This window comes from Oryctolagus cuniculus, chromosome X (genome assembly GCF_964237555.1).
Source record: "Oryctolagus cuniculus chromosome X, mOryCun1.1, whole genome shotgun sequence".
Classification (NCBI taxonomy): Eukaryota; Metazoa; Chordata; class Mammalia; order Lagomorpha; family Leporidae; genus Oryctolagus; species Oryctolagus cuniculus.
The window spans coordinates 29,573,828-29,599,807 of record NC_091453.1 but is presented as its reverse complement, the minus strand read 5'-3'; the positions used below and the strand labels follow the sequence as shown (position 1 = coordinate 29,599,807).

General features: G+C 43.4%; 1 protein-coding gene across 1 annotated transcript in view; it reads right to left on the bottom strand.

Moving 5' to 3' along the window:
- Positions 1-21,793: 21,793 nt before the first annotated feature.
- MAOA (monoamine oxidase A) overlaps positions 21,794-25,980 on the bottom strand; it is a 69,706-nt gene continuing 65,519 nt past the window's right edge. The window contains exons 13-15 of the mRNA XM_051827031.2: positions 25,321-25,432; positions 24,468-24,530; positions 21,794-24,275 (exon numbers count right to left, since the gene is read on the bottom strand). Coding sequence (XP_051682991.2) covers positions 24,129-24,275; positions 24,468-24,530; positions 25,321-25,432 — 322 coding nt within the window. The 3' untranslated portion in view covers positions 21,794-24,128. The remainder of the gene's footprint in view (positions 24,276-24,467; positions 24,531-25,320; positions 25,433-25,980) is intronic.

The following is a 25,980-nucleotide window of genomic DNA, read 5'->3' as shown; positions in this document are numbered from 1 at the left end:
CATCTTCACAGATCTTTTTCTGTGAAGGTCTTAACCAAGGGCTAAAATGTCACTGGTTCAGAGATATAGGAAGGCTTGGAGATGTGACATTAGCCTTTCTCACAGAACTGCTGCCTGTCTTCATCCTCTTTTTCACTGCCCAGCTGCATCAGGGTGAAAAGAAAGGCTTATAAAATACTTAGAATGAAAGGAAACAGAGTTGCTCTCTGAAAGTTAAGCATTAATTCAACAAGTTAAAGGGCAGTGTGTATTTCCCGGATCATAGCTAAAAGCTGACCTCTCTCTTTTTTTTTTTTTTTTTTTTTTTTTTTGACAGGCAGAGTTAGACACAGAGAGAGAGACAGAGAGAAAGGTCTTCCTTCCGTTGGTTCACCCCCAAAATGGCCGCCACAGCTGGCGCACTGCACCGTTCTGAAGCCAGGAGCCAGGTGCTTCCTCCTGGTCTCCCATGCGGGTGCAGGGCTCAAGCACTTGGGCCATCCTCCACTGCCTTCCCCAGCCTCAGCAGAGAGCTGGACTGGAATAGGAGCAACCGGGACGGAATCCGGCGCCCTAACCAGGGCTAGAACCCGGGGTGCTGGCACCACAGGTGGAGGATTAGCCAAGTGAGTTGCAGCACCAGCCTTTTTACAAGATTTATTTATTTACTTGAGAGGTAGAGTTACAGACAGAGGGAAAGACAGAGAAAGGTCTTCCATCCACTGGTTCACTCCCCAAATGGCTACAACGGCTGGAGCTGGGCCAAACTGAAGCCAGGAGCCAAGAGCCTCTTCCCCATCTCCCATGTGGGTGCAGGGGCCCAAGCACTTGGGCCATCTTCTGCTGTTTTCCCAGGCCATAGCAGAGAGCTGGATTGGAAGTGGAACAGCCAGGATACAAATCGCTGTCCCTGTGGGATGCCAGCACTGCAGGTGGAGGCTTAGCACACTACGCCATAGCACTGACCCCAGGAAGATGATCTTCATGGGAAGATGGGTTTGTCTTGAGCTGTTTTCCTCCCTTAAAAGCAGTGCCTCACACAAGGACTTCTATGCAGATCACCCTAGGAAGCGGTCCCAAAGAGTAGGAGATTTACTGGAAAACAGTGAAATAGGGAAGGAAAGAGCTGATCCAAGGGTATGTTATTGAATTGACACTGCTGTGGGCTAATACAGCTCGGTCCTGCTGGGAACTTTTTGAGGAGCCATGTAGATTGCACCTGATAACAGATTGCCTGTGGAACCAAAGAAGGGAGTGTATATCCCCTGTTGGCCAAAGTGTTCCCTGGATTGTTCACTCCCTTGAACTTCTAGGTTTGTTCATGCATCCAGATGTCCACTGAGGAAGACGCTGATGTCAACTGGCACATCTGGTTGCTGCAGAAGTGTTTGAAGTGAAAAGATGGGCTGAGAGGGTGCAGTAATGTCCAAGGGTTGTCATATATAAGGGCCAATACACAACTAAAAGGAGTTCTGTTGAGAGAAAGACAGTTTGGAGTTTTGCTTTGCTCCTCTCTTTTCTTCCCCTCTGGTTCCATACCCTCCTCTCATCTCCTCCCACACAACTGGAGTGAATCCCTACAGGTAAGGTCTATTGCTGGAAAGGTGTTAGGCACTAAGTGCTTGCCATGTCTGTGGGTCCCCCTTTTGGAAAAAGTGGTCAGAAGTAGATCTTTGCAGAAAAGTCATCTGGTTTTTTGATTGTACTACCCTGGCCACAGCCAATTGGATAAGAGTTGATGTCCAAGTCAAAGCACTGTATGGGTGGCCCAGTGGTCCCTGAGTTGTCCTGGCTCAAAGCCTTTCTGTGACAATTGTGAAGAGAGTAAACACAAGGAGAGAATAGGTTAGTCATAAGCGTGGGTGAATAATGTCCTAATCTGAGGAGGTGACAGTAGAGTAACTGCTGTGTCAGTTGACTACTGAGGCATCTCAGCAACAATGGACAATGCTCCAGGACATCTTGTGACTTGACTGAGACTTCCTCACTGCCCCTGTTATTTTTTTTTAATGGAAGCAGAGTGTACCTAACCAACAGAGGCATCTTTCTTCTGCCAGCATTCATCTGCCTGCCTATCTGCTTCTCGCCAAACGTTATGCTTGTCCCTAATCACCTAGTTCTCTGCCACTGCATACCCTTAGGGTCTTCTCTCCTGGCCAGTCTGTTAGGATTCCCTTACTTTCTTCTTAGCCTTGGCTCCAAACTGAGGAAGGCAGGTCCTATATGAAAGCAAGGATAGTTTTCTCACTCAGTCTTCACTTCAATAACGGAGTAAACACTAGAGAGACATAGAATGACCTAGGGTGTTCTGGACTCCAGAGGAATGTGTAGTTGACTTGCTGAAATATGTTGGTGGATTTCTATTGTTATTCATTTGCTTACTGTTAATTTTTTCTGAAGTACAGAGGAAGACCCAGAGTTGAAAATTCTCCTGGCAAGTGATCCTGATGACACTTCAGCCTGTGGACACTGAAACCAAGCTCCTCTATTGTAAATAATGGACTTAATAAGATCCTGCACTTACCCTGGGCTGATACTTTCTGATATAATTGCTCTTGTCATGTCTGCTGAGACAACATGATAAGTCACTGTCGAGTCATATTCCCTCACTGCAGTGGAATAACATTTCAACCTATGGCTGCCTGAAAACATTGACCTCTTCTTTCACCTTTCTTTACATCTCCAATTCCCAGTCATTTTCTTCCTTAAGCATTCTGGTACAGTTTTTCTCCCATTGAAACTCCATTTCCTTGCAAAGCAAAATGCTGAGGGCACTGAGCTTTTGCTCTTGAGTTGACATATCTCACTGTCACCTTTAGGCCATTTCATTGCATTATAGTTTCTTTCTCCTAACCTGCTGTCAAAACCTTTTCAATAACAAAATCTTCCCTGGGTTATAGTAAATCAAGGAGAAAGTCCTGGAGTTGTGTGGAGGCAGTGGAAAGATAACCACCAACTGTTTCAGAAGAGAGCGAAGGCTGGCTTGGGCCATAAGTCATTCATCCTCACAACCCGTCCCTGTTCTCTGGCCTTGTGTTGTTCTTTACCTGATCTCTTCTACCTCCTATGCTGCCAAATATTCAGATCCTTAGCCCACTGGACAAGGCTGACTTTGGGTGAATATAATTCCTTCTTGAGCCCAAGGCTCAGTGGGGGCTATTGCCCCTTTGGTCTATGTATCCTGATAGTTTGGAAGTACTTCAAAGGCAGAAGTGTCTTCAAAATAACATGTTCTGAATGTTGCTTGTTAAATAATTAAGCCAGCACAGAAGTTTTATGCCCTTGAGTAATATAAAAGCCTCCTTACCAACTCCCTAATGCCCTCTAAGTATTGTGAGCCCATGTCCTTTTAAGGAACCCAATGCCACAGGTACTGCTTAAGCAAAGGAAACACAAGTGATGAAACCTGCAATAAAAAGGATTACTATTGAAACTGGGTTCACAGAGAGGGATCTTAGTATTACAGTCCATTCCCATTGGCAACAAAATGGCAAAACACTGGGTATTAGGCCTAAGCAATATTCATCCCTTCAGCTCCTTCCTGATTGAATCGTGACTTTGTTCAGCTATTTACTCACTGCTATGATTCAAGGAAGCTACACTGGCCACCTCCTCAGTCCCATAACATGGAGGCAGTTGTGGTAGGCCTGTTTCCTTTGTCAATGATTGATTTAAGTCTGGATGTGTTATTCAATTCTAATCAGTGACCACAGGGAAGTGTTCTTTGGCTGGAACTCTTAGTGAAGGACTCTTCTCTTCTAAGCCACACACACCCATGAAAATTAAAAGTCCATTCCACCCTTCCTCTGCACATTGCAAGTGTCTGGCAGTGACCCTTGTAATTGCTATAGCCAGCTAACTTTTAGGTTCAGGATGTATCCCTTACATATCTTTTCCTGGCCAAAGTCAAAAAAGTAAAAATGGAAACCAAAGTACAGTCTGAATATACTTTGCTTCCAGCCTACCCTGCCTCAGGAAGTATGATCACATGAGAAATAAATTCAAAGATTTTGAATACAGGTTTTCAGTCAAAATAGCACATGACAAAATTTTAAGACTGGGAGCTAGCGTGGTGGCACAGCAGGTTAAGATGCTACCTCTGACACTGGCATCCCATGGTGGGGAGACAATTCAAGTCCCAGCTGCTCCACTTCCAATCCAGCTCCCTGCTAATGCATTTGGGAAAGCAGCAGAAGATGGCCCAAGTGCTTGAGATCCTGCCATCCACATGGATGGAGTTCCTGGCTCCTGGCTTCATCCAGCCCCAGCCCCAGCCATTGTGGCCATTTGGGGAGTGAACCAGTAGGTGCAAGATCTGTTTCCCTCTCTCTGCTGCTCTTTCAAAGAACAAATAAATAAATATTTTTAAAAATTTAAGAGCTTATAAGACTGTCCTTTGATAATCATTTTATTAATTACACAGTTATAACAGCTCCATTTCTTTAAATATGCTATTTAAAAGATAATATGCATCATTTACCTTTATAAGAACATCACTGCTATCACCTCCATTTTACAGAGGAGGAGTCTGAGTCTGAGAGATATTATAAGACAGAGGTCTTGGGGCCAGCACTGTGGTGGAGCAGGTAAAGCCGCCACCACGTATGATGTTGACATCCTATATGGGTGCTGGTTCAAGTCCTGGCTGCTCCACTTCCAATCCAGCTCCCTGCTAATGCCCCTGGGAAAGCAGCGGAGCATGGCCCAGGTGCTTGAGCCCCTGCACCCACACAGGAGAGAGACCCAGATAAAGCTTCTGGCTCCTGGCTTTAGCCTGGCCTAGCCCTAGGCCATTGTGGTGATTTGAAAAGTGAACCAGCAGATGGAAGATTCTCTCTCTCTCCCTCCCTCCCTCTCTCTCTTTCAGTCTCTCCTTCTCTCTCTGTAACTTTGCCACTCAAATAAATGAATCTTTTAAAAAAGACAAAGGTATTATAACCAGTAGTCAGCAGAGATACAACTCAAATCCAGATGGGAGTTGCTGTAAACCTGTGAATATTCTCCTCAGTGTCTACTCCCTGGTCTAGCCTTTTTTTTTAACTTTTATTTAATGAATATAAATTTCCAAAGTACGACTTATGGATTACAATGGCTTCCCCCCCATAACGTCCCTCCCACCCGCAACCCTCCCCTTTCCCACTCCCTCTCCCCTTCCATTCACATGAGGATTCATTTTCGATTATCTTAATATACAGAAGATCAGTTTAGCATACATTAAGTAAGGATTTCAACAGTTTGCTCCCACACAGAAACATAAAGTGAAAAATAATAGATGATTTTTTAAATGATGATGAAATCAGATCAGACCTATTGTCATGTTTAATCCCAGTGAGAGTCAAGTTGTACTCCCTGGTCTAGCCTTTTAAAATCACTGAACCAGAATGCATAGGATCTGATCTTTCTGGATTACTGATAGCTCCAAGGCTTAGCTATTTTATTTCTAATATTTTTAATATTTTATTGTTCTTATCATTCAATCTAACCACTGCATCTTCTGGATGTGGTCTTTCCCCTACTCTATTATATGGATTAAAGAATGATAGCCATGTGACAATATCTTACCAAATGTCTGTTGAATACCCTCAATTCCAGTTATTTTTCTAGGTGATGAGAATATACTTGTGAACAAAAACTGGGAAACTCTCTTCCTTTGTGGAACTTACATTCTAATGGGTAGGCAACACATAAATACATGGTGTAATATACACTGTCAAGTGGAAAAAAGTCTATCAAGAAAAAAGGAAGAAAGGCAAAGGCATAGAGAGCTATACGGTAGTCATGTGAGGCCTTAGTGAAAAAGTGATTTTTACTTCATAGAGACCCAAATGAAGTAAGGAATGAACTGTGGTGCTGTTCAAGGTAAAGGCATTCCAGACAGAAGAAACATCAAGTGGAAGGACTGAAAGTGACAGTATAATTGGGGCACTAAAGAAATAGTAGTCAGATCATGTGGCAGGAGCAACAGTATCAAAATTAATGGCAGAAAATGAGGTTGGAGAGTTAGACAGAAGCCAGATCATCTGGGAAGTCCTAGGCCACAGCAAAGACTCTGGTTATTATACTGAGTATGCAGACAATTCATTTGAGGGTTTCTAATAGATGAGTAGAGAGTCTGGCAAATGTTTGCAAGAGTTAGTCTATAGTGGAAACTACTGTGTTGTGTAGATGTTCCCCACCACCACCACTTTAGAATTGAAACACTGATTCTTCCAGTTTCTGGAGTTTGGGAGGCTAATGACTCATGCTTATAATCCCTTTCTTTGGGATGAAAAAAGCTCCCTGGCCCAAAGATGTGACCCTTCCTAGGAGGAGCTCCCAAACAATGACTGGGCAATGAAGGAATACAAAGAACAATCCTAGATCCAGTTGAAGCCTGTAGTGAAATCGCTTCTGTGTTAAACTTCACCCTCTGCTCAGTTTTGTTTCCCTCACTCTTCCACTGGTATTGATACTAAGGCACCCTCCTATCAACTTCCTGTATGCAGTCTCCACCTTCCTGGGGTACACTTTGTGATGTGGAGCTCAGATTGCTCTATAATAAGAATGGAATCAGGAGACTAATTAGGAGGCCAGGGAAGTTAGTTGTCCAGGACAGAGACTCCAGTGGCTTGGTCTAGTGTAATAAATGAGATCTTTTAGATATCCATGGGCATCCAAGTGGAGATGTCAGGTAGACTGTTGACTATAAGTGTTGGAGTTCAGGGGAAGGATGGGCGCTAGTGATGTAATTGGGCAGCCAAGGGGTTGAGTATAAATAGAGAAAAGTTCTAAGGATGATCCCTTAGACATCCAAACATTATATATAAAATGTGCAATATGTACTGTTAGGGGCAGCACTGTGGTGCAGTGGGTTAAAGCCCTGGCCTGAAGCACCAGCATCCTATATGGGTGCCAGTTCTAGTCCTGGCTGCTCCTCTTCTGACCCAGCTTTCTGCTATGGCCTGGGAAAACAGTAGAAGATGGCCCAAGTCCTTGTCCTTGGGCCCCTGCACCCATGTGGGAGACCTGGAAGAAGCTCCTGGCTCCTGGCTTCGGATCAGCACAGCTCCGGCCTTTGTGGCCATCTGGGGAATGAACCAGCAGATGGAAGACCTCTCTCTCTGTCTCGACCTCTCTCTGTAACTCTGACTTTCAAATAAATAAAATAAATCTTTAAAATATATTATATATATTTAAAATATATATATATTTCCCAGTACATATATATACTATTAGAATCTGTGGGTCCCACATCCACAGATTCAACCAATCTTTGATCAAAAATATTTGAAAAAAAATTTCATCTGTACTAAACATATATAGGCTTTCTTCCTTGTCCTAGTTCCTTAAACAATGCAGTGTAACAACTATTTAGATAGCATTTACATTGTGTGAGGCAGCATCAGTAATCCAGAGATGATATAAAGTTTGTGGAAGGATGTGTGCAGTTTCTATGCAAACACCATCCTATGTTATTCCAGGGACTTGAGTACCTAAGCATCTTAGCATCCATGGGGATTCCTGGAACCAATCCCCCACACAGACAATGAGGTACAACAATATTTGTTCAGTTACAAAAATCTGTGATCCCCCAAAGAGACATTTATCTAAGAACTGTCATAATGTGTGTACTGAGATTATGGTGATTTCACTGTAATCACTCATTATAAGCTCCATTATTACAACTTTTCAGCAATTATAATAACCTGATATTAAAATGTAAATAATTACTTTAAAGTATTTTAGAAATGTTTCTGTTATATATTTCTGGTGTTCAGACACCTGGTTAAACAATCTGCTACTGTATTTATGCATTTGTTGCTTCTTGACTGCTACCTCCCAGAGGATTTGCAACAACATCCAGTAATATATGTAAATATTAAGGTAGCAAAATAAAACAAAAGGAGATTGGCATACAAGCAGTAATTAGATGAGGAAAAGGTAGATAAATCCCTGGGCTCAGAAAAAGCCAACAGTTATCTAGGTGGGAAGCGAAGAAACTATAACAAGGACCCAGAGAGCAAGGACTACAGTTTTCCTATTTCATTTTGTTGCATTGTCCAAAATATCATATCAGAAAGCCTCTTGGATTGGATTGTCTCCAGATGCATGTTTGTGATGGCTCAAATAGTTGGGCCCCTGTCACCCATGTGGAATACCTGGATTGAGTTCCTAGCCCCTGGCTTTAGCCTGGCCCAATACTAGCTATTGCAGGAATTTGAGGAGTGAACCAGTGGATAGGCGCTCTTAATCTCTGTCTCTCAAATTAATTAATTAATCAAGAAATTTAAAATGTATATTTAGCCCACCAAGTGGCTTCCTTGCATGTCTCACCCTAGTATGCATGGGTGAGAGTATGCATAGGTGAGTATCAAATTGTGGTCAACACAGGGTAAAGTATATTCTAAAGATGGAATTCTGGGTGACACCAGCAAAAAGTTGGAACGTTAAGAGACCCAATGGGGGCTGGCACTGTGGTGCAGCGGATTAAAGCCCTGGCCTGAGGTGCCGGCATCCCATATGTGCACTGGTTCTAGTCCTGGCTGCTCCTCTTCCAGTCCAGCTCTCTGCTATGGCCTGGAAAAGCAGTAGAAGATGGCCCAAGGCCTTGGGCCCCTGCGCCCACGTAGGAGACCTGGAGGAAGCTCTTGGTTCCTGGCTTCAGATCGGCGCAGCTCTGGCCATTGCGGCCAATTGGGCAGTGAACCAGCAGATAGAAGACCTCTCTCTCTGTCTCTACCTCTCTCTGTAACTCTCTTTCAAATAAATAAAATAAATCTTAAAACAAAACAAAACAAAACAAAACAAAACAAAAAAAAAAACAAAGAGAGAGACCCAATGATTCCTCCTTCTCCATGGCCTTCTAGGTTCCTCTTCTTACTCACCTCCTCACTGCTAGCTTTTCCTCATTTTTCTCTGCAGCCTTCTCCTTTCTCAAGATCCTGATGATGGAGAGAAGAGGGTCCCAAATATGGCCTTGACCTCGTGGCTTGACCTCAGGCAGATGAGTTCCCTATTTCAAAGGGCTTTATGAAAAGGGGAATTGGTGAGAAAACTAGAATAAAAATAGAAGAGAGAGAAAGCAGCAGTAAGTTCTATTGGCCTTTTGTTCACACAGCAGACTGTGGTCCATGAATCTGCCCTTGAGACTTATATATGGAGGTAGGTTACTCCCTGTGCCTTGGGAGCCTTCTGTCAGCCTGGAGAACTTCTACATTTTGTCTTTAGCAACTCAACTCCAGTAGTTCCTTTTTCAGAAAGCCAGGGACAGGGGAGTCTGCTAGGTCTCATGAAGCCAATGAGTCCACCCCATCCCACTGAGGCAGCCAGGGCTCAGTAGGGTGACCCAGATGGGTAGGCAGGACCAAGCAGAAGGATCAAGGTAGGGCTGGAAGGTGTCTCAGTGTGGGTTCTATGGGGGTGGATCTTGGTGGATTCAGGGGCCCAGGGCTTAGCATGGATAGGAAGAGTCATTCTACCCCGAGGTAGGAGATTGGTAGCACCTGAGTGTCAGCCCTATGCCTCCCTAAGAAGAAGCTGTAGTGAGAGTAGTTAAGGTGACCAGTACAGATTATAGGCCTAGAACTGAGTCCCAGGCTCCATCCTCTCCCACAAATTGGTCTGCCTCAGTGGACAGGACAGAGGCTTCATGCCCAAAAACCATCAGCAGCCCCCAATCTGTTCCATGTTGTAGGAGATTCTCCTGAGTTAAAAATGTGTCTTGCCCCAGATTTCCTATTGTTATCCTCAGTCAACCCCTTCCCCCTCTTCCGCCTGCCAAGACATGCCGGATCTGATTGCCTGACACCCCGATGGAGAAAGGCTAGCCTGAGTGTGGCAAAGCCTACCTTCTTCCCTGAACCCTCTCTAACCACTAAGGCTATTGTTTCTCTTTGTTCACCCTTGTCACTCTATTGTGTTGCCTCTGGCCCGGGAAAGGGCTTTGTGCCTTGCCAGGCCCATTTGTCCTGTCTCAGAGGGACTGGCTACCCACAGTCACTGTTTCCCTGGATCCTGATCCATGGAAGGAGTTACCTGCCATGTGCTTGAAAGCACAAACGTGATGCCAAACAACCGTCATGTTGTGCCACCATCCTCTGCTTGCTTCATCTAACCAGAAATGTTTTCCATGGACTCATGTCAGGAGTTAGGGTGGTCGCAAGGGGTAGAGGAGTAGGCTGACCCAACTCTTACAAGCCAGGGGCAGGCACCCTTCCCCAGCCTGCCCGATGTCAGTCCCAGCCCTTGCAGTGAGCTGGGGAGAGATTGGACTTTCTCTTTCTGGGCTTGTGAATTTTAAATTTGTTAATTTTGTATTTCAGCCAGATACCCAGCTTCCCCTAGAGAATGGGCATGTCATGAATGATCGAATGAAATAAATAATGAATAAATGCTTCTCTCTTGGATTCCAATTTAAATCCAAGGAGCCCTGGTGAGATCTGAGGACTAGTCCTGTCAATTATTTCTTCCAGACTGACCTCCGGTTACTAATTGGCTCATTTAAATTCCTTCTTTTGAGGGCATGTTACAATGGAAGTATAATAATTAAAGAGCAGCAAACTTGAATTTGTGGTTGGGTCCTTTTGAAGTTATGTCATTACCATTATGATAGTGGGCACACCATATGAAATTGTGGCCCTAGCAAATGACAGGGTTTTAATTTTTCTCATGCAAGTGATGTTTCATAGTAAATCCTGACTGTTAATGGTGATCCTTGATCCTTATTTGCTTGTATCTCTATCTGCACCAAAAATACTGGTTTAAGGCATTGCTTGCTGACGTTGTCCACATCAGAACACACCAAAAAAACCCTGCATTTGTAAGCCATGCTGGGTAAATGGATAAAGTTACTGCATGCCTGGAAATGAACCGTGGGGAGGTGGACATGAGGGAGCTTGTGGCCACCTAGACCTCTGCACATATATACCCTACTTGTGGTAAGGCTTATCTATCATTTGAGGAGATATTAAACAGTCATTTCAGCGGCAGGCTTTTGGCTTGGTAGCTAGATAGCTGCATTCCCCTGTCAGAGTGTCTGGACTTTATACCCAGCTCTATTCCTGACTCCAGCTTCCGGTTAATGCACACCCTAAGAGGCAGCAGTGATGGCTCAAGTGATTGGGTTCCTGCCTCCCACATGGGCGACCTGGGTTGAGTTCCTGGCTCCTGGTTTCCATTTTGGGCATCTGGGAGTGAGCCAGCAGACGGGCTCTATGTGTCTCTCTGCCTGTCAAATAAATAAAAACTTTAAAAATACCAATCATTTCAACAAAAATGTAATTTTAATTGTATTATTTTTTAAAAGATTTTATTTATTTATTTGAAAGAGCTACACGGACAGATGAGACAGAGAGAGAGAGAGAGAGAGAGAGAGAGAGAGAGAGGGTTCACTCCCCAATTGGCTGCAATGGCTGGAGCTGCGCCAATCCGAAGCCAGGAGCCAAGAGCTTCTTCCAGGTCTCCCATGCGGGTGCAGGGGCCCAAGGGCTTGAGCCATCTTCTACTGCTTTCCCAGGCCACAGCAGAGAGCTGGATGGGAAGTGGAGCAGCCGAGACTAGAACCGGTGCACATATGGGATGCCGGCACTTCAGGCCAGGGCGTTAACCTGCTGCACCACAGTGCCGGCCCCAATTGTATTGTTTTAATTGTACATATATACCAGGTATGGTGTAATAATGCAATACATGTATTCAAAATGTGATGACATCAGTATAGTTAGCATTTCCTTCTCAAACACTTTATTTTTATTTTATTTTTTGAAGGTTTTATTTAATGAACACAAATTTTCATATTACAGTTTTCAGGGATATAGTGTTTCTTCCCCCCATTCCCTCCCTCCCACCTGCACTCCCATCCCACCTCCCAATCCCTCTCCCGTTCCATTTTCCATTAAGATTCGTTTTAATTGACTTTATATACAGAAGACCAAGTTTTTACTAAGGAAAGATTTCAACTATTTGTACCCACACAGACACACAAAGTATAAAGTATTGTTTGAAGACAAGTTTTGCCTTTAATTCTCATAGTACAACTCATTAAGGACAGAGGTCCAGCATGGGGAGTAAGTGCACAGTGACTCCTATTGTTGATTTAACAACTGACACTCCTATTTATGACGTCACTTCTCAAACATTTTAAAAACAGTTTCCATTGACGTTTACTGATTGTTAACATTTATGGAGTACCATGTGATATTTCAATAATTGTGTGCGATGTATACTGATCAAGCCTGGTAATTCACATTTCTGTCTCCCTGTCATTACTTTATGTTTGGAAGCTTCAAGCTCCTCTCTGTTACTTAGTCATACAAGATGTAATAGGTTGTTGTGAACTGTAGTCACTTCACTGTTGTAGGGAACACTAGAACTTATTCTTTCTATCTACTTGTACTTTGGTACTCATTATCCAACCTCCCTCTACCCTCCTCCCCACCCCCAGCCTTTCTAGCTTCTTGTAATCACTATTTTAAGTTCAGATCAGCTTTATGGAGGTACAGTAAAAGCAGTGATAAGAGATTGTGATGGAGGCTGGCACTGTGGGGCAGAGGGTTAAAGCCCTGGCCTGAAGCCTCAGCATCCTACTTCTACTTCCAATCCAGCTCCCTGCTAATGCAACTAGGAAAGCAGCAGAAGATGGCCCAAGTGCTTGGGCCCCTGCACACACATGGGAGACCTGGAAGAAGCTCCTGGCTCCTGGCTTCTGGCTTCAGCCTGGCCCAGCCCTGGTCGTTGTGGCCATTTGGGGAGTAAACCAGTGGATGGAAGACCTTTCTTTCTCTGCCTCTACCTTTCTCTGTAACTCTACTTTTCAAATAAATAAAATAAATCATTTTTTTTAAAAAGAGATCGTGATGGAGAATTAATTGTGAGGGAGGGGTTGTCAGGAAATGCATCTCTGAGGAAGTGACATTTCATCAGAGACCCAAAGGATTTAGCCAAGGGAAGAATGGAGAAAAGAATCTTCCAGAAGGAGGAAACTCAAACAGAAAAAAACTGGATATGTCTGCGGATTTATCAGAAGAACTAGATAGATGGCTGGAAGGTTTTGAGGGAGAGGGGAGTGGCTTGAGGCCAGGCAGGAGATAGAGCATGCAAAGCCTTGGGAGCCATGGTGTGCTATATCCAAAGTGCAATGAGCAGCTGTTGACAGGAACAGATATACTTTTTAAAAAAACCCAGTTGAGAGACAGAGAGACAGAAAGACAGTGAGACTGAGCATGATAATGACAGCAAGCACTCCCATCCACTGCTTCATTTCTCAAATGCCTGCCTGAACCAGTGTTAGACCAGTCTGAAGCCAGGAACCAGGAACTCAATCCAGCTATCCCACGTGGATGAGAGGGACCTAATCACTTGAGCCATTACCTGCAGCCTCTGGGATCTAGATTAGAAGGAACCTGGAGTCTGGAGCCAGGGACATGTATCAAACTCACATACTCTGATGTAGGACACAGGTGTCTTAACAACGCCTAGGTCAAACACCTGCCTCCAGATTTAACTTCTGAAACATCACTGGGGCTGCTCAGGTGGTGCTGATAAAAGGAAAACCAGGGTATTTTAACAAGAGATGACTCATCAGAGACACGGTAGTGGAGGACAGAAGAAAATTCAAGATGTATTTTAGAAATGAGAATCATAGTAGATCACACACTGATCTTAAGTCAACATTTATTTAAAAAAAAAAAGATTGTATTTATTTGTTTGAGAGGCAGAGTTACAGAGAGAAAGTGGGAAAGACAGATTTTCCATCTGCTGGTTCCACTCCCCAGATGGCCACAAAGGCTTGGGCTGGACCAGATCAAAGCCAGGAGCCTGGAATTCCATCCAGGTTTCCCATGTGTACTTGAGCCATCTTCTGCTGCCTTCCCAGGCGTGTTAGCAGGGAGCTGGATCAGAAGTGGAACAGCTGGGATTCAAACCAGAGCCCATATGAGATGCCAGTGTCACAGGTTAACCGCCTACTCCACGCCTGCCCCAAGTTGTCATTTTTAGGGCTAATGTTTATTATTACTATTAACTTCACCTGCAGTAAGGCAGAACATCCCATTGATAGTCTCGGTAGGGTCTCAAAGAGGAGAAACAGGGGAGGGTTTATAGCATTCTTACTGAATGCCCAGAACAACTGAACAGTTTTGTTGAATAGGAAATTTATGCTCAATAGCAAGATGCAAACTCAGGTCTAACTGCCTGCAAAAACCTGAGCTCTTAACATTTATTGTCTTCTATAAGGGAAACTGACTTAAAGAGTCCATTTCTCGAGAAAACGTTTATGCTGTCAAAGAATAATGACTTAACAATTCACGTCTAAGGAAAACCCTTGGGCTGACTAATCAGAATGTGCATTTAGGAATAGTAACTTTTGCAGTTCTGTTTAATGTCAGAAACTGAAACCAACATACTTTCCTGTCCCTGAACTAAACGCTACAGGAATCAGTCAAAATAACTTGGTTACTTGTCCCATGAAATATTTGCTCTTGGAATATGACTAACAGCTTGCTCATCAAGACTCCAAGACCCCACCTCACTAGGCCTACCAATCAGTGACTACTACATAATAAACTCCACCACTTCCAGCCAGTTTTCTACCTGGCTAGACCTGCCCCCAGAACAGCCCAGTCCAAGCTGAAAATCCAATACAACCTTCTCTATTTCTCCTCTTTGAGGCTCTACTAAGACTATTGTTGCACTGTTGTTTGCTCTCTTACTACAGTGTGTCTGATAAACTTAGCTTTCCTGATTGACATTTTCTTTGGTTGTCTTTTGGGAGGTCAAGGGTTGCCAAGTGCCTGGTAGGATACTCTTGCTTTGATGCTCTGCCACCTTGGAAGCCCTAAGCAGGTTCTCTTTTTTAGATTTATTTGAAAGGCAGAGTTACAGAGAGAGAGGGAGAGACAGAGGGAGAGATCTTTCACCCCCTGGTTCACTTCCCAAATGGCTGGGCCAGGTCAAAAGCCAGGAGCCAGGAACTCCATCTGGGTCTCCCACATGGGAGGAAGGGGTCCAAGCACGTGGGCCATTTTCTGCTGCTTCCCCAGGTGTATGAGTGGTGAGCTGGATTGGAAGTGGAACAGCTGGGACTCAAACCGGCACCCATATGGGTTGCTGGTTTTGCAGGCAGCTGCTTAACCTGTGGCGCTTAACCTGCTATGCCACAGCTCCCACTGGCCCCAAGCAGGTTCCTATGAAAGCCCATTGTGCAGAGACTGAAAACATTCTGTTATTGGGACTAGAGAATAGAAATTTTGCTGCTCTAGTTTACTAAAGGTGTAAAATTGGAGTCACTTTTTGTGCTTATATAAGAGAAATACATTTGCTTCTAAGAAATACAGGCCTCAGCCCTTGTGCATGCAGCAGACAAAACTGGAAGAGGGTCATATTCAGTTGTATGTATAATGCTGAGAAGAGCAGGCACTGGTAGGAGCAGGGTAGATCCCATATGGTTTGAAGGCTGCCCCACATTCAGGCGCCTGGAATAGCAGGAACTTGAGGATAAGCCAATGCTGCCATTTCACTCTAGGTTTTGATGTTCTTAACCTGGTACCAGTGAATTTGCTACCTTACCTGGCAAGAGAGACTTCCCAGATTTTTTTTTTTTGACAGGCAGAGTGGACAGTGAGAGAGAGAGACAGAGAGAAAGGTCTTCCTTTGCCGTTGGTTCACCCTCCAGTGGCCGCCGTGGCCAGCGCACCGCACTGATCCAATGGCAGGAGCCAGGTGCTTCTCCTGGTCTCCTATGCAGGTGCAGGGCCCAAGCACTTGGGCCATCCTCCACTGCACTCCCTGGCCACAGCAGAAAGCTGGCCTGGAAGAGGGGCAACCGGGACAGAATCCGGCACCCCGACCGGGACTAGAACCTGGTGTGCTGGCGCCGCAAGGTGGAGGATTAGCCTATTGAGCCGCGGCGCCGGCAACTTCCCAGATTTGATTAAGGGAGGGATCATCCTGGTGAGCCCATGTAATCACAGTGGTCCTCAGAAAATGGAGGCAGGAAGGTCAAAATGAGAGGGTGATGTATCCATGGAAACAAGAGATAGGCATGATACAGCTATGAGCCAATGAATAGCAGAAGCCTCTAGAAGCTGGAAGAGACAAAGAATGGATTCTATCCTGGAGCCACCGCTGTTGACACCTTGATTTTAACCCAGTGAGACTCACTTTAAACTTTTGACCTTTAGAACTATAAGATAACACGCCACTAAATTTGTGATAACTTGTTACAGGGGCAATAGGACACTGATACAGCCCATAAAATTCAAATGGCTGAGAAGGCTAGAATGGTCAGGCTGCTTGTGAGAGAAGCTGACTTGCCCTCACTCCCTTTGGCATCTCTGAATTGGCATTATTTCCCAGTGAATTGCCCTTGGGAAGGACACTCTGCCTTACTCTGCACAATATAAATGCAAGGTCCATCTGATACCAGATGCCTAGGTGGGCCAATCTAGAGGGCTTCATATCTGCATTTCCCATGATTTCTGGTTGATATGAGACAATGACCTGTAGTAGCCAAGTGAATATGCATGCTAGGCAAACAGAACTCTTTTTTTCATTTTCTTAATGTAAATCTAGTTTACTATCAGACACATATAGTGTATGTTTGGCCTTGGGTACAGTTTGCCAACTTAGATGTTAACGTTGCTGACTGCAGAGTTGGCAGGTTCTTTCTGTTTAGTTCCACTGAGAGTCTATAAATGTAACCCACAGGACTCCTCAGCACCATTAAAGATGCCAGGCACCATTGGGTGTGTATTTCTGAATTAACACAGTCCTGGATCATCAAGGGTGCTTTGGAGACCTCTACGATGGTCCCACTACAATGCTTCATTTTCTGTTTCTATTTAAAAGAAACAGATTTTGACTCCTTGAACTTAAAGAGTAGCATAGGTATCTATCATAAAACTCACAGGCAAATTTGGCTTCCTTCCCTCTTTCCTTTCTGGCTCCCTAGGTTGTCAAGGCAGCTTTGCAAAACCTCTTCTTTTCCCCAGTTCTACACTTCCACAGCCTCAAGTTAGGTTTCTGAAACCTTCTCCTCTTCTCCCCACGGAATTCTTAGACACTATTCAAGATGCCACACACCATTAGACTTTACCGTCATTCTGATTTTTCCAGGTAACTTCCCTGCCCTTTCTAAGGTGAAAGCAATTGCACCTCTCTCAGTGTCTCTCAGTGTTTCTCTTTGCTCATTACCCAGATGTACAGAACAGAGGCTGAGGAAGCTGAGTAATTCTAACAACAACAACAACAACAACAACAATATTTCCAGGAGATTAGGGCAGGGGAAAAGCTTAGAATACAAGATATTAGGGCTGGCGCTGTGGCGCAGAGGGTTAACGCCCTGGCCTGAAGCGCCGGCATCCCAAATGGGTGCCAGTTCCAGTCTGGACTGCTCCACTTCTGATCCAGCTCTCTGCTATGGCCTGGGAAAGCAGTGGAGGATGACCCAAGTCCTTGGGCCCCCGCCCCCACATGGGAGACCCAGAGGAAGCTCCTGGCTCCTGGCTTTGATCAGCACAGCTCCGGCCATTGCAGCCAATTGGGGAGTGAACCATCGGATGGAGGATCTCTCTCTCTCTCTCTGTCTGTCTCTCTCTCTCTCTCTCTCTCTCTCCTTTCTCTGTAACTCTTTCAAATAAACAAATCTTAAAAAAAAGAAAAAAGAATACAAGATATTAATATTGTTGATCTCTGTCAAAACTGAAAAGAAAGTAAGAGAGCACAGGTAAACATGTTTGGAGATTTAGTTTTTCCAAGAAGGAAATTATCTTGACTATTTTAGGATTTCTATTGGATGGAAACAACAGTGTTTGGCCAGAAGATGTCACTCTTCTAAAACAAATTTAGGCAGTTCCCTAGCACAGGGGGCTGGGATAAAGTGAATCATAGTTGATAAAGATCTGCAAGGCACAGAAGCGTTGGGTAGACACGGACAGTAAGACACATGGGGTAAACTACAATCAATGGGGCCTAATATTTAGCACTTATTAATGACGCCTTTTGTCGTTTATCAATTAGCCATGCCGTCTTTTTCCTTTTTACTTCCTTATTCTCCCCTATGAAGGGTCCTTATTTACTTACTTACATAAACACACAAGGATGTTTATGGGGGTTTGAGAACATATTCCACTAACCTCCCCATAAATCTTACTTATTCTGTATTCATAGTACCCTGTGCTTCTGTAATATAATTTCTTTTTTTATTTTAAAGATTTATTTATTTATTTGAAAGTCAGAGTTACACACAGAGAGGAGAGAAGAGGCAGAGGCAGGCGCAGAGGCAGAGGCAGAGGCAGAGGCTGAGAGGGAGGTAGAGAGAGAGAGGTCTTCCGTCCGCTGGTTCACTCCCCAATTGGCTGCAATGGCCAGAGCTGTGCCGATCCAAAGCCAGGAGCCAGGAGCTTCTTTCAGGTCTCCCACGCGGGTGCAGGGGCCCAAGGGCTTGAGCCATTTTCTACTGCTTTCCCAGGCCACAGCAGAGAGCTGGATTGGAAGTGGAGGAGCCGAGAGTTGAACCAGCACCCATGTGGGATGCCAGCACTGCAGGTGGAGGCTTTACCGGCTATGCCACAGCACCAGGCCCCTGTAATATAATTTCTGACCAACGCCACAATTCACATATTGCTTGGTGTCTGTGGCTGACTATGTGCTCCATAAAGTTGACTCTGTCTTGTGCCTATCTAGCACATAGTCAGTACTCATAAGGAAGTAACTTTCACAAAACGTAAAATGTGTTTTCTTTGCTTTTATTCTAAAGGTTCGATGGGGTATAACTGATATTTGTTTAGTGCTTGCTTCATTAAGCCCTTTCCTGCATTACCTCACTTTTCTTATCAACTCTATGAGGCAGGTAGTTCAAGTCACAGAGTGGTTGTGTAGGGGCATGTAAATAATAAATGACACATGGTTTTGGAGGGGCTCTAATTCACTCTGCTGGTATCAACCCATCAAGATTCTTAGTAGTATGGTGTTCTATGGACCTTTAAGCACGCCATATTCTTTTTTTTCTTGCTCCCATTCCAGCTCCCAGCATGCACCCATGACACCCCACTGCATTTCACCCATGGATCTCAATGATTCACTGACATTCTTGAGACCAATTAATGAGAAAAGCTGGCTCCCATTGAGGTATGAGAGCATATTTTATAGACCATATGTGCATTAAAAGGGGTTTGCTTGAAGAGTGCATGGCCTACCTTGCATGAATGGCAAGTTCCCTCAGCCAGTTGTTTTACATGAGGCTTTCAAAACTGGCTTCAGGGGGCCAGCGCTGTGGCTGACTTGGTTAATCCTCTGCCTGCGGTGCTGGCATCCCATATGGGTGCCGGGTTCTAGTTCCGGTTGCTCCTCTTCCAGTCCAGCTCTCTGCTGTGGCCTGGAAAGGCAGTGGAGGATGGCCCACGTGCTTGGGCCTGCACCCGCATAGGAGACCAGAAAGAAGCACCTGGTTCCTGGCTTCGGATCTGCGCAGTGCCGGCTGTGGCGGCCATTTGGGGAGTGAACCAATGGAAGGAAGACCTTTCTCTCTGTCTCTCTCTCTTACTGTCTATAACTCTACCTGTCAAATTAAAAAAAAAAAAAGTACTGTCGGCTTTTATGAAAATATTAAAAAAAAAAAAAACCTGGCTTCAGAAAACTGGCTCCCAGCCAAGATAACCAGTTAATAGCAGCTGTCACTTTGAGTCCTGCCTTTCCCTTGAACTCTAGAGAATGGCCTTGATCAAGGAAGGGAACCAAGCCCTGAGCTGTTACTATTACCTAGTACCTTCCTTTGCTAGGTCAAGGGGCATGTCTTGCATTTTTAGGACCACTTTAGTTCTAAGCAAACACTATAGTTTTGTGGTTTTTTCTTTTTTTTATATTTTGACAGTGAGAGAGAGAAAGAGAGAAAGGTCTTCCTTCCGTTGGTTCACTTCCTAAATGGCTGCCACAGCCGGCGCTGTGCCGATCCAAAGCCAGGAGCCAGGTGCTTCTTCCTGGTCTCCCATGTGGGTTCAGGGACCCAAGCACCTGGGCCATCCTCCACTGCCTTCCTGGGCCACAGCAGAGAGCTGGACTGGAATAGGAGCAACCGGGACTAGAACCAGCACCCATATGGGATGCCGGTGCCACAGGCAGAGGATTAACCAAGTGAACCATGGCACCGGCCCCACTATATTTTTTTTTTAAATCATCAATTTAATGTTGATGTCCTGCTAACTGGATTTAAATCATAGTCAGCACAGATCAAATGCTGACAAAAAGAGTGGCAATTTCTATCTCACTGTGAAGATGCGTCTTTTTCCAATAAAGTCTGGTACTGCTCTCATTGTTCATGACATTGACATAGCAGAAGGTAAACACTGCCACTGCCTAGGGGAAGAGTTATTTCTTAATGGAGATTTTGGTCTAAGAGGGCCTTTTCCTATCTTTGTTTTCTGTCTTTCTGCCCTTCCAACCCAGGCTTCTCTTACTTGCTCTATGTGGTTTTACAATGGTTGTCAGTCTTGAAACTTATTTCTCAGAAAGTAAAAGGGATTCAAAAAGAATTTGTTATGTAAGTGGTGCAAAACCAAACTTTGCATTTATCAGGGTCTTGAGGATAATTTGAACATGTAAACCAAGCCTTCAAATGTGTTTTGATTGGTTCAGTAGACTTTTAAGGGTATTTGAATATAAAAATATAAATGTTCTTTAGAGGGGCACATGCTTCCTAGGTCAGCTACAGTCTCCGCTACCCCCTAATATCTCATGGCTGCTGCTGTTCACTTTTAGCTGCCTGACTCCGGAAGACATTTTGGACTTTTTTGTGAATGCACGTTTTTTCCCTTTGAGCTTTCTGCTAGTAATCTGTAGATGGGGCTCATTTATTGAGATACACATTGAATCATTCCAGGCTTCCTTCCTGTAAAAATGGTGCAAAAATACAACCTTTTAAATTAAGAAGTTGACTCATTTAAAGGGATAGGTTCACAGGGATAGCTCCACTCTATCCATAAAAGCAAATATCAAGTCAGTGCTATCTCCTATATGACAAGGCAACTTTCTATTGTGTGGGGAGGTAGATACTATGGTTCTCAGCTTCTTGGAGTACAGGCTAATCTTAGTTCACAGCAGGAATTGTCCTTGGACCTACCTTACCCAAGGAATATCCTCCCAGAGGGTGTCTGATGAAGGAACGCACAGATCACTCCCTTGTCTCACAGAGGACACAATTCTACAGGGACTCCCCCGCTCCCTATTAGGCTTTGCTGAGGCTTGCATTCCAACTGCACTGTAGGTTGACCCTTCCCCTCCCCAATTCTGCTTTGCTCATCTCCTTAGGTATATTTCCTGAGAACTTTCTCCAATAAACTTTCTGCCCCAGCTCTGCATCTCAGAGTCTTTTTCCAGAGAACCCAATCTAAGACAAAGAGTGGACCTAGACACAGAAAGGCTGAATGTTTTGTCTCTGCCATATCAATAGGCAAAAAATATAAAGAGTACTGACAATAAAATGCATAAGTCACATAATGTTGTCAGGGAAAGAACCTTTAGAAGCCATCTCATGCTACCCATCCTTTCTCAGATGGGGAGATTGAGATAGAGAACTGGAATGATTGGCTCAAGGTATCATTAGCTAATTGGGTAAGAAACCTTGGATCAGAACCTACCTCTTGTGGTCTAGTTAGGCAGAGTACAGTATTCTGGTATTTAATCAGTTTCTAGGAAACTTCAGTAACACATGAGAGTCAAATCCAACTTTAAGAACTGGGTTTTTAAGCCTATACTCTATGGATAATGCCTCATGGTGAACTTCTGCAGTAAGAAGCCACTGGACCTTCTGAATGGAACTGTGAACTATAGAGAAGCCAGGTCTGAATCAGGGGTGGTAGTATACTTTATTAGCAAACAGTACCATACAGGCAAATCTCACTTTGATGACAAAGCAGACACATGGGCATACTCCCACATGTAGCACTGGGGACAAACTTCAGACACAGAACATTAGACACCAAGTTTACAAACTAAACAGGGTTTACAATCCTTCAATATTTTATTCTTCAGTGGAGTATGAGATCTTATTTAGCAGTCAGTTGTGACAAACAGATGAAATTTTAAAATCTAATTCTCAACATAACTATGGAATGAGGCCAACTCAATCTTCAGAACTGTGAAGCGGATGCCTTATAGAGCCAAAGTCTATCAGCATCTTACATTGTCTTTTGTCTCTCTGGTTGGGAGAGATCAATGGTATCTTCATAATGGATGACCCTCACATATGGTGGGAGTTCTCAGCTCTGATTTCATGTCTAGGCAGATCTGGACTGGCATTCATTTTGATACCCAAATCTGTAGCTTAATAGAATTGATCTAAGTAGGATCAATCAATGGGTTTTCTAAAAAGTTGGAGAAGATAGTAAATGGCACACTTGGAGTACTTCAACATGCAAGACTTACATATGTTACCAACTTGATTACTGTTAAAACTGTTACCAGTTCAGAAGTTTAAATAAGCACTCCCCAAGAGGTGTGTCAGGACTGGGTTAATCAGTAAGTGAACAGAAAAACTACATGAGATTAGAGATGAGATTTCTCAAAGCAGTTTGATATAATGTTCAGCAACTCCTTATGGTACTGGAGTATATCCAAGATGTTACTGAAACTCCTAAGTTAGCTAAAATACTTTTGAATTGCAAGAGAAAGAAAGAGTGGCAGAAAAATCCAGCTCTTTGCTCTTAGGATAGGAAAAACTTTGGAAGACCTAAAGTCCTCATACCCAGGGTCCAGAGACTAACATTTGCATTTCTGATAAGGTTAATGGAGTAATATACTTGGTTTGGCTGGTTTTCTCTGGTACTCTTTAATTCTCCTTAAATAAAAAAAATATATTTTTAAAAAGAACTATTTTATGATTGAATTTTTTGGCAGGAGCTTTAAAAAAATTTGGCAATTTTTAAAATGGCCAAGGTAAGAAGTGGGCACTGGTCTGGGCCCATATTACTCCTAAGATAGAGAACATAGTCTTCAGATATAAAATCACTCAATTTTGCTTCTGATATAAAATTTAGTAAATGAAGCAAATTGAGGTTATCATATAGAGCCCTAATTTCCTTTCTGTATTGAGTCTTCATGAATAACAATCAGAAATTTATCATGTATATTTCAGCACTCATTTGAGAGAAATTGGCATGCTAATATTTATGCAAAGTAGCCATGCTGAAGACATATGCAAGTTAAGAGATCTAATTCTATGGTCATAGGAAAAAAAAATATGACCCTAAGGGCCTTCAGACAACTGGGGGCTACCTGAGAAAAAGGAAATACAGCTTTCTTGCCATCGTCATAAAATGCTATCACTGACAAGGACTGACTGCTGTCTGGCCACCTTCCAGGCAGAAGAGAAGATGCCCATTGTAGCTGGGCTCACAGGAGGCTGGTCAGGGAGGCCTCCTAGAGGACAGTTTTGCTGCTCTATTATGCTGCTCATCTTGGGTGGTACACAGAAGTTCCAACAAATCCATTTCATTATAACTCAGTAAGTGCTTTCCTCTGGAAGAAGTCAAAGAAGAAAACATACAAATAGGATAGAGTGCTGAACCTAGATGTCTAGAACATTCCAGGAATTAGAAGTGGCGAGGGGATTCCTGAGGCAGCAGCCTACAAGATGTCCCCATCATAGACTTAGGGCCTGCATGTCCCTACCCCATTCTGTTTCATTTACTATTTCCTAATCCAAAGTAGGAGCTGCTCCCTCCAGGAAGCTATGAGCCTCCAGGCTCTGCACCAATGCATCGCAATTGTTTAAGGACAGAAAAAGGTCAGTCACAGGCTGGGTCTTAACCTACTCCACCTTGACAGGGAGAAAGTCGAACATTTTATTTTTGAAATTATTAGACACTTCACATTGATGGAAGAAAAACGGGACACAGAAATTGTTTCTGAGGAGTACTTCAACTTTAACATTTTGAAATTAAGAGGCAATCAGAAAGTTTTATCAATCAACATGAGTTAGTCTACATAAATAAGGTAGAATTGGATCTTACCAAAATGAATTATATGATTCTTTGGGTGGATTTTACATTAACACAGACTGAGACTAAATGCAAATGATTAAATCAAGTGCACTTAAAATGGCCCAATGATACAGCCTACAATTGGCCAACATTTTTTTATGGTGTTGGGTAAGACTAAGTAGAATGCATGAGGCTGAAATGTTAGGGCCGTGGCAGTAGCTTCCACTTGTACAGGACAAGACACAGAGTGGTTACTGATGTAGAAACCCCAATGATCTTCAGGAGGCCAGGAACAGATGGTAAATTTCTTTCCAGGAAGGTAGGTTTGATTTCTAATGATGGAACATCCTAGATGAATGAATAGAGACCATTAGCAAGAGACTCTTATGCTATCCAGGAGGAATAAAACATATCTGTAAAATCAGTGAATGGCTTTGCCTTGAATATTTACATCTATGATTAAACCAGAGGCTAGAATAAGGGAAATGTGAGTTTTATGTGCCATGACTAGTCTGTGGAGATAAGAGATGCTGAACTCACCTGTGATTCTGGTTCTGGCACCCATATATCTTTTTTGGCTACTTTCCCCAGAGCATTCAAGATCTGAAAAGAAAATGTGACCATGGTATTATGAAATAAAGTTGTATAGTTTCAACAGATCCAAAATCCTGTAGGCCACAAATGAGCATCAAGAGGGAGGGACAGAGAAATGGACATAAGATTCTATCAGGGTAAAGAACTAAACAAATGAATGGATGAATAAAAGGTGGTATGTGTATACAATGGAATCTCTTCAGGCATCTGAAAAGGATGAAATGCTATCATCTGTGGCAGCATGGATGAGTCTGGAGGATGCTATGTGAAGTGAATAAGCTGGTTACAGAAAGACAAATACCACATGTTCTTCCTCATATGTGGGAGCTAAAAAAGTTGATCTTATATTCTCTTAGAAGTAGAGAATAGAAAAGGTCACCAGACACTGGGAAGGGTAAAGAGTAGGGGGTATTGGAGAGGACAGGTAATGGGTACCAAAATACAGTTAGATAAGAAGAGTAAGTTCTAGTGTTCTATAGCACAGCATGGTGACTACAGTTAACAATAATTTGTTATGTATTTCAAAATGCTAGAGGATTTTGAAAGTTCTCAACATAAAGAGGTGATAAATGTTTGAGGTGATAGAAATGCCCATTATCCTGATGTGATCATTACACATTGTATATTGTATTTACTCCATAAATATGTACAATTTTACATGTCAATTTTTTAAAAAGTAAAGTTTCAACCTCACATGTGTCATCATGTACCTTACAAAGGAAAGGAAAAGCTAGAAAGATCAGATGGTAAAAACACTGCTGCACTTGATGGGGGCAAGTGCCTCAACTTCCTCCCTTACCTCTCGAGCAGCTCGCTCCCCAGCCTCCACTGCGCCTTCCATGTAACCACTCCATTGTGTGGCTGTCTCTGTACCAGCAAAATAAATCCTGCCCACGGGCTGGCGAATTACCCTTAAAGGGAACAAAAATGTCACACAGAGTTACCTGGGAAAGCACTGAGGTAAAATGAGCCAATTACTGCCCTCATTTACTCCATAGAACATAGGAAAACTCAATTGTTGAAAAAACAGCCAGGGTGGCAAAAAAAAAAAAAAACAAAAAACAAAAAACAAAAAAACAAAACAAAACAAAAAGACCTAAATGAAAGATCTCTGTGAGTGAGATCCCAGCGGAAAGAACAGGCCATCAAAGAAGGAGGTACCTTTCTCTGAAGGGAGGAGAGAACTTCCACTTGGACTATGACCTTGTCTAAATAAGATCAGAGTTGGCAAACTCAAAAGGCTTCCATAGCCTTGGCAACTCATGACAAGAGCCTGGGATGATCACTGATGCCATAAACAAGAGTGTCAATTGTTAAATAAACAACAGGAGTCACTGTGCACTTACTCGCCATGTCACCATGTAGGATCTCTGTCCTAAATGTGCTGTACATTGTGAATTAATGCTATAACTAGTACTCAAACAGTATTTTACACTTTGTGTTTCTGTGTGGGTGCAAA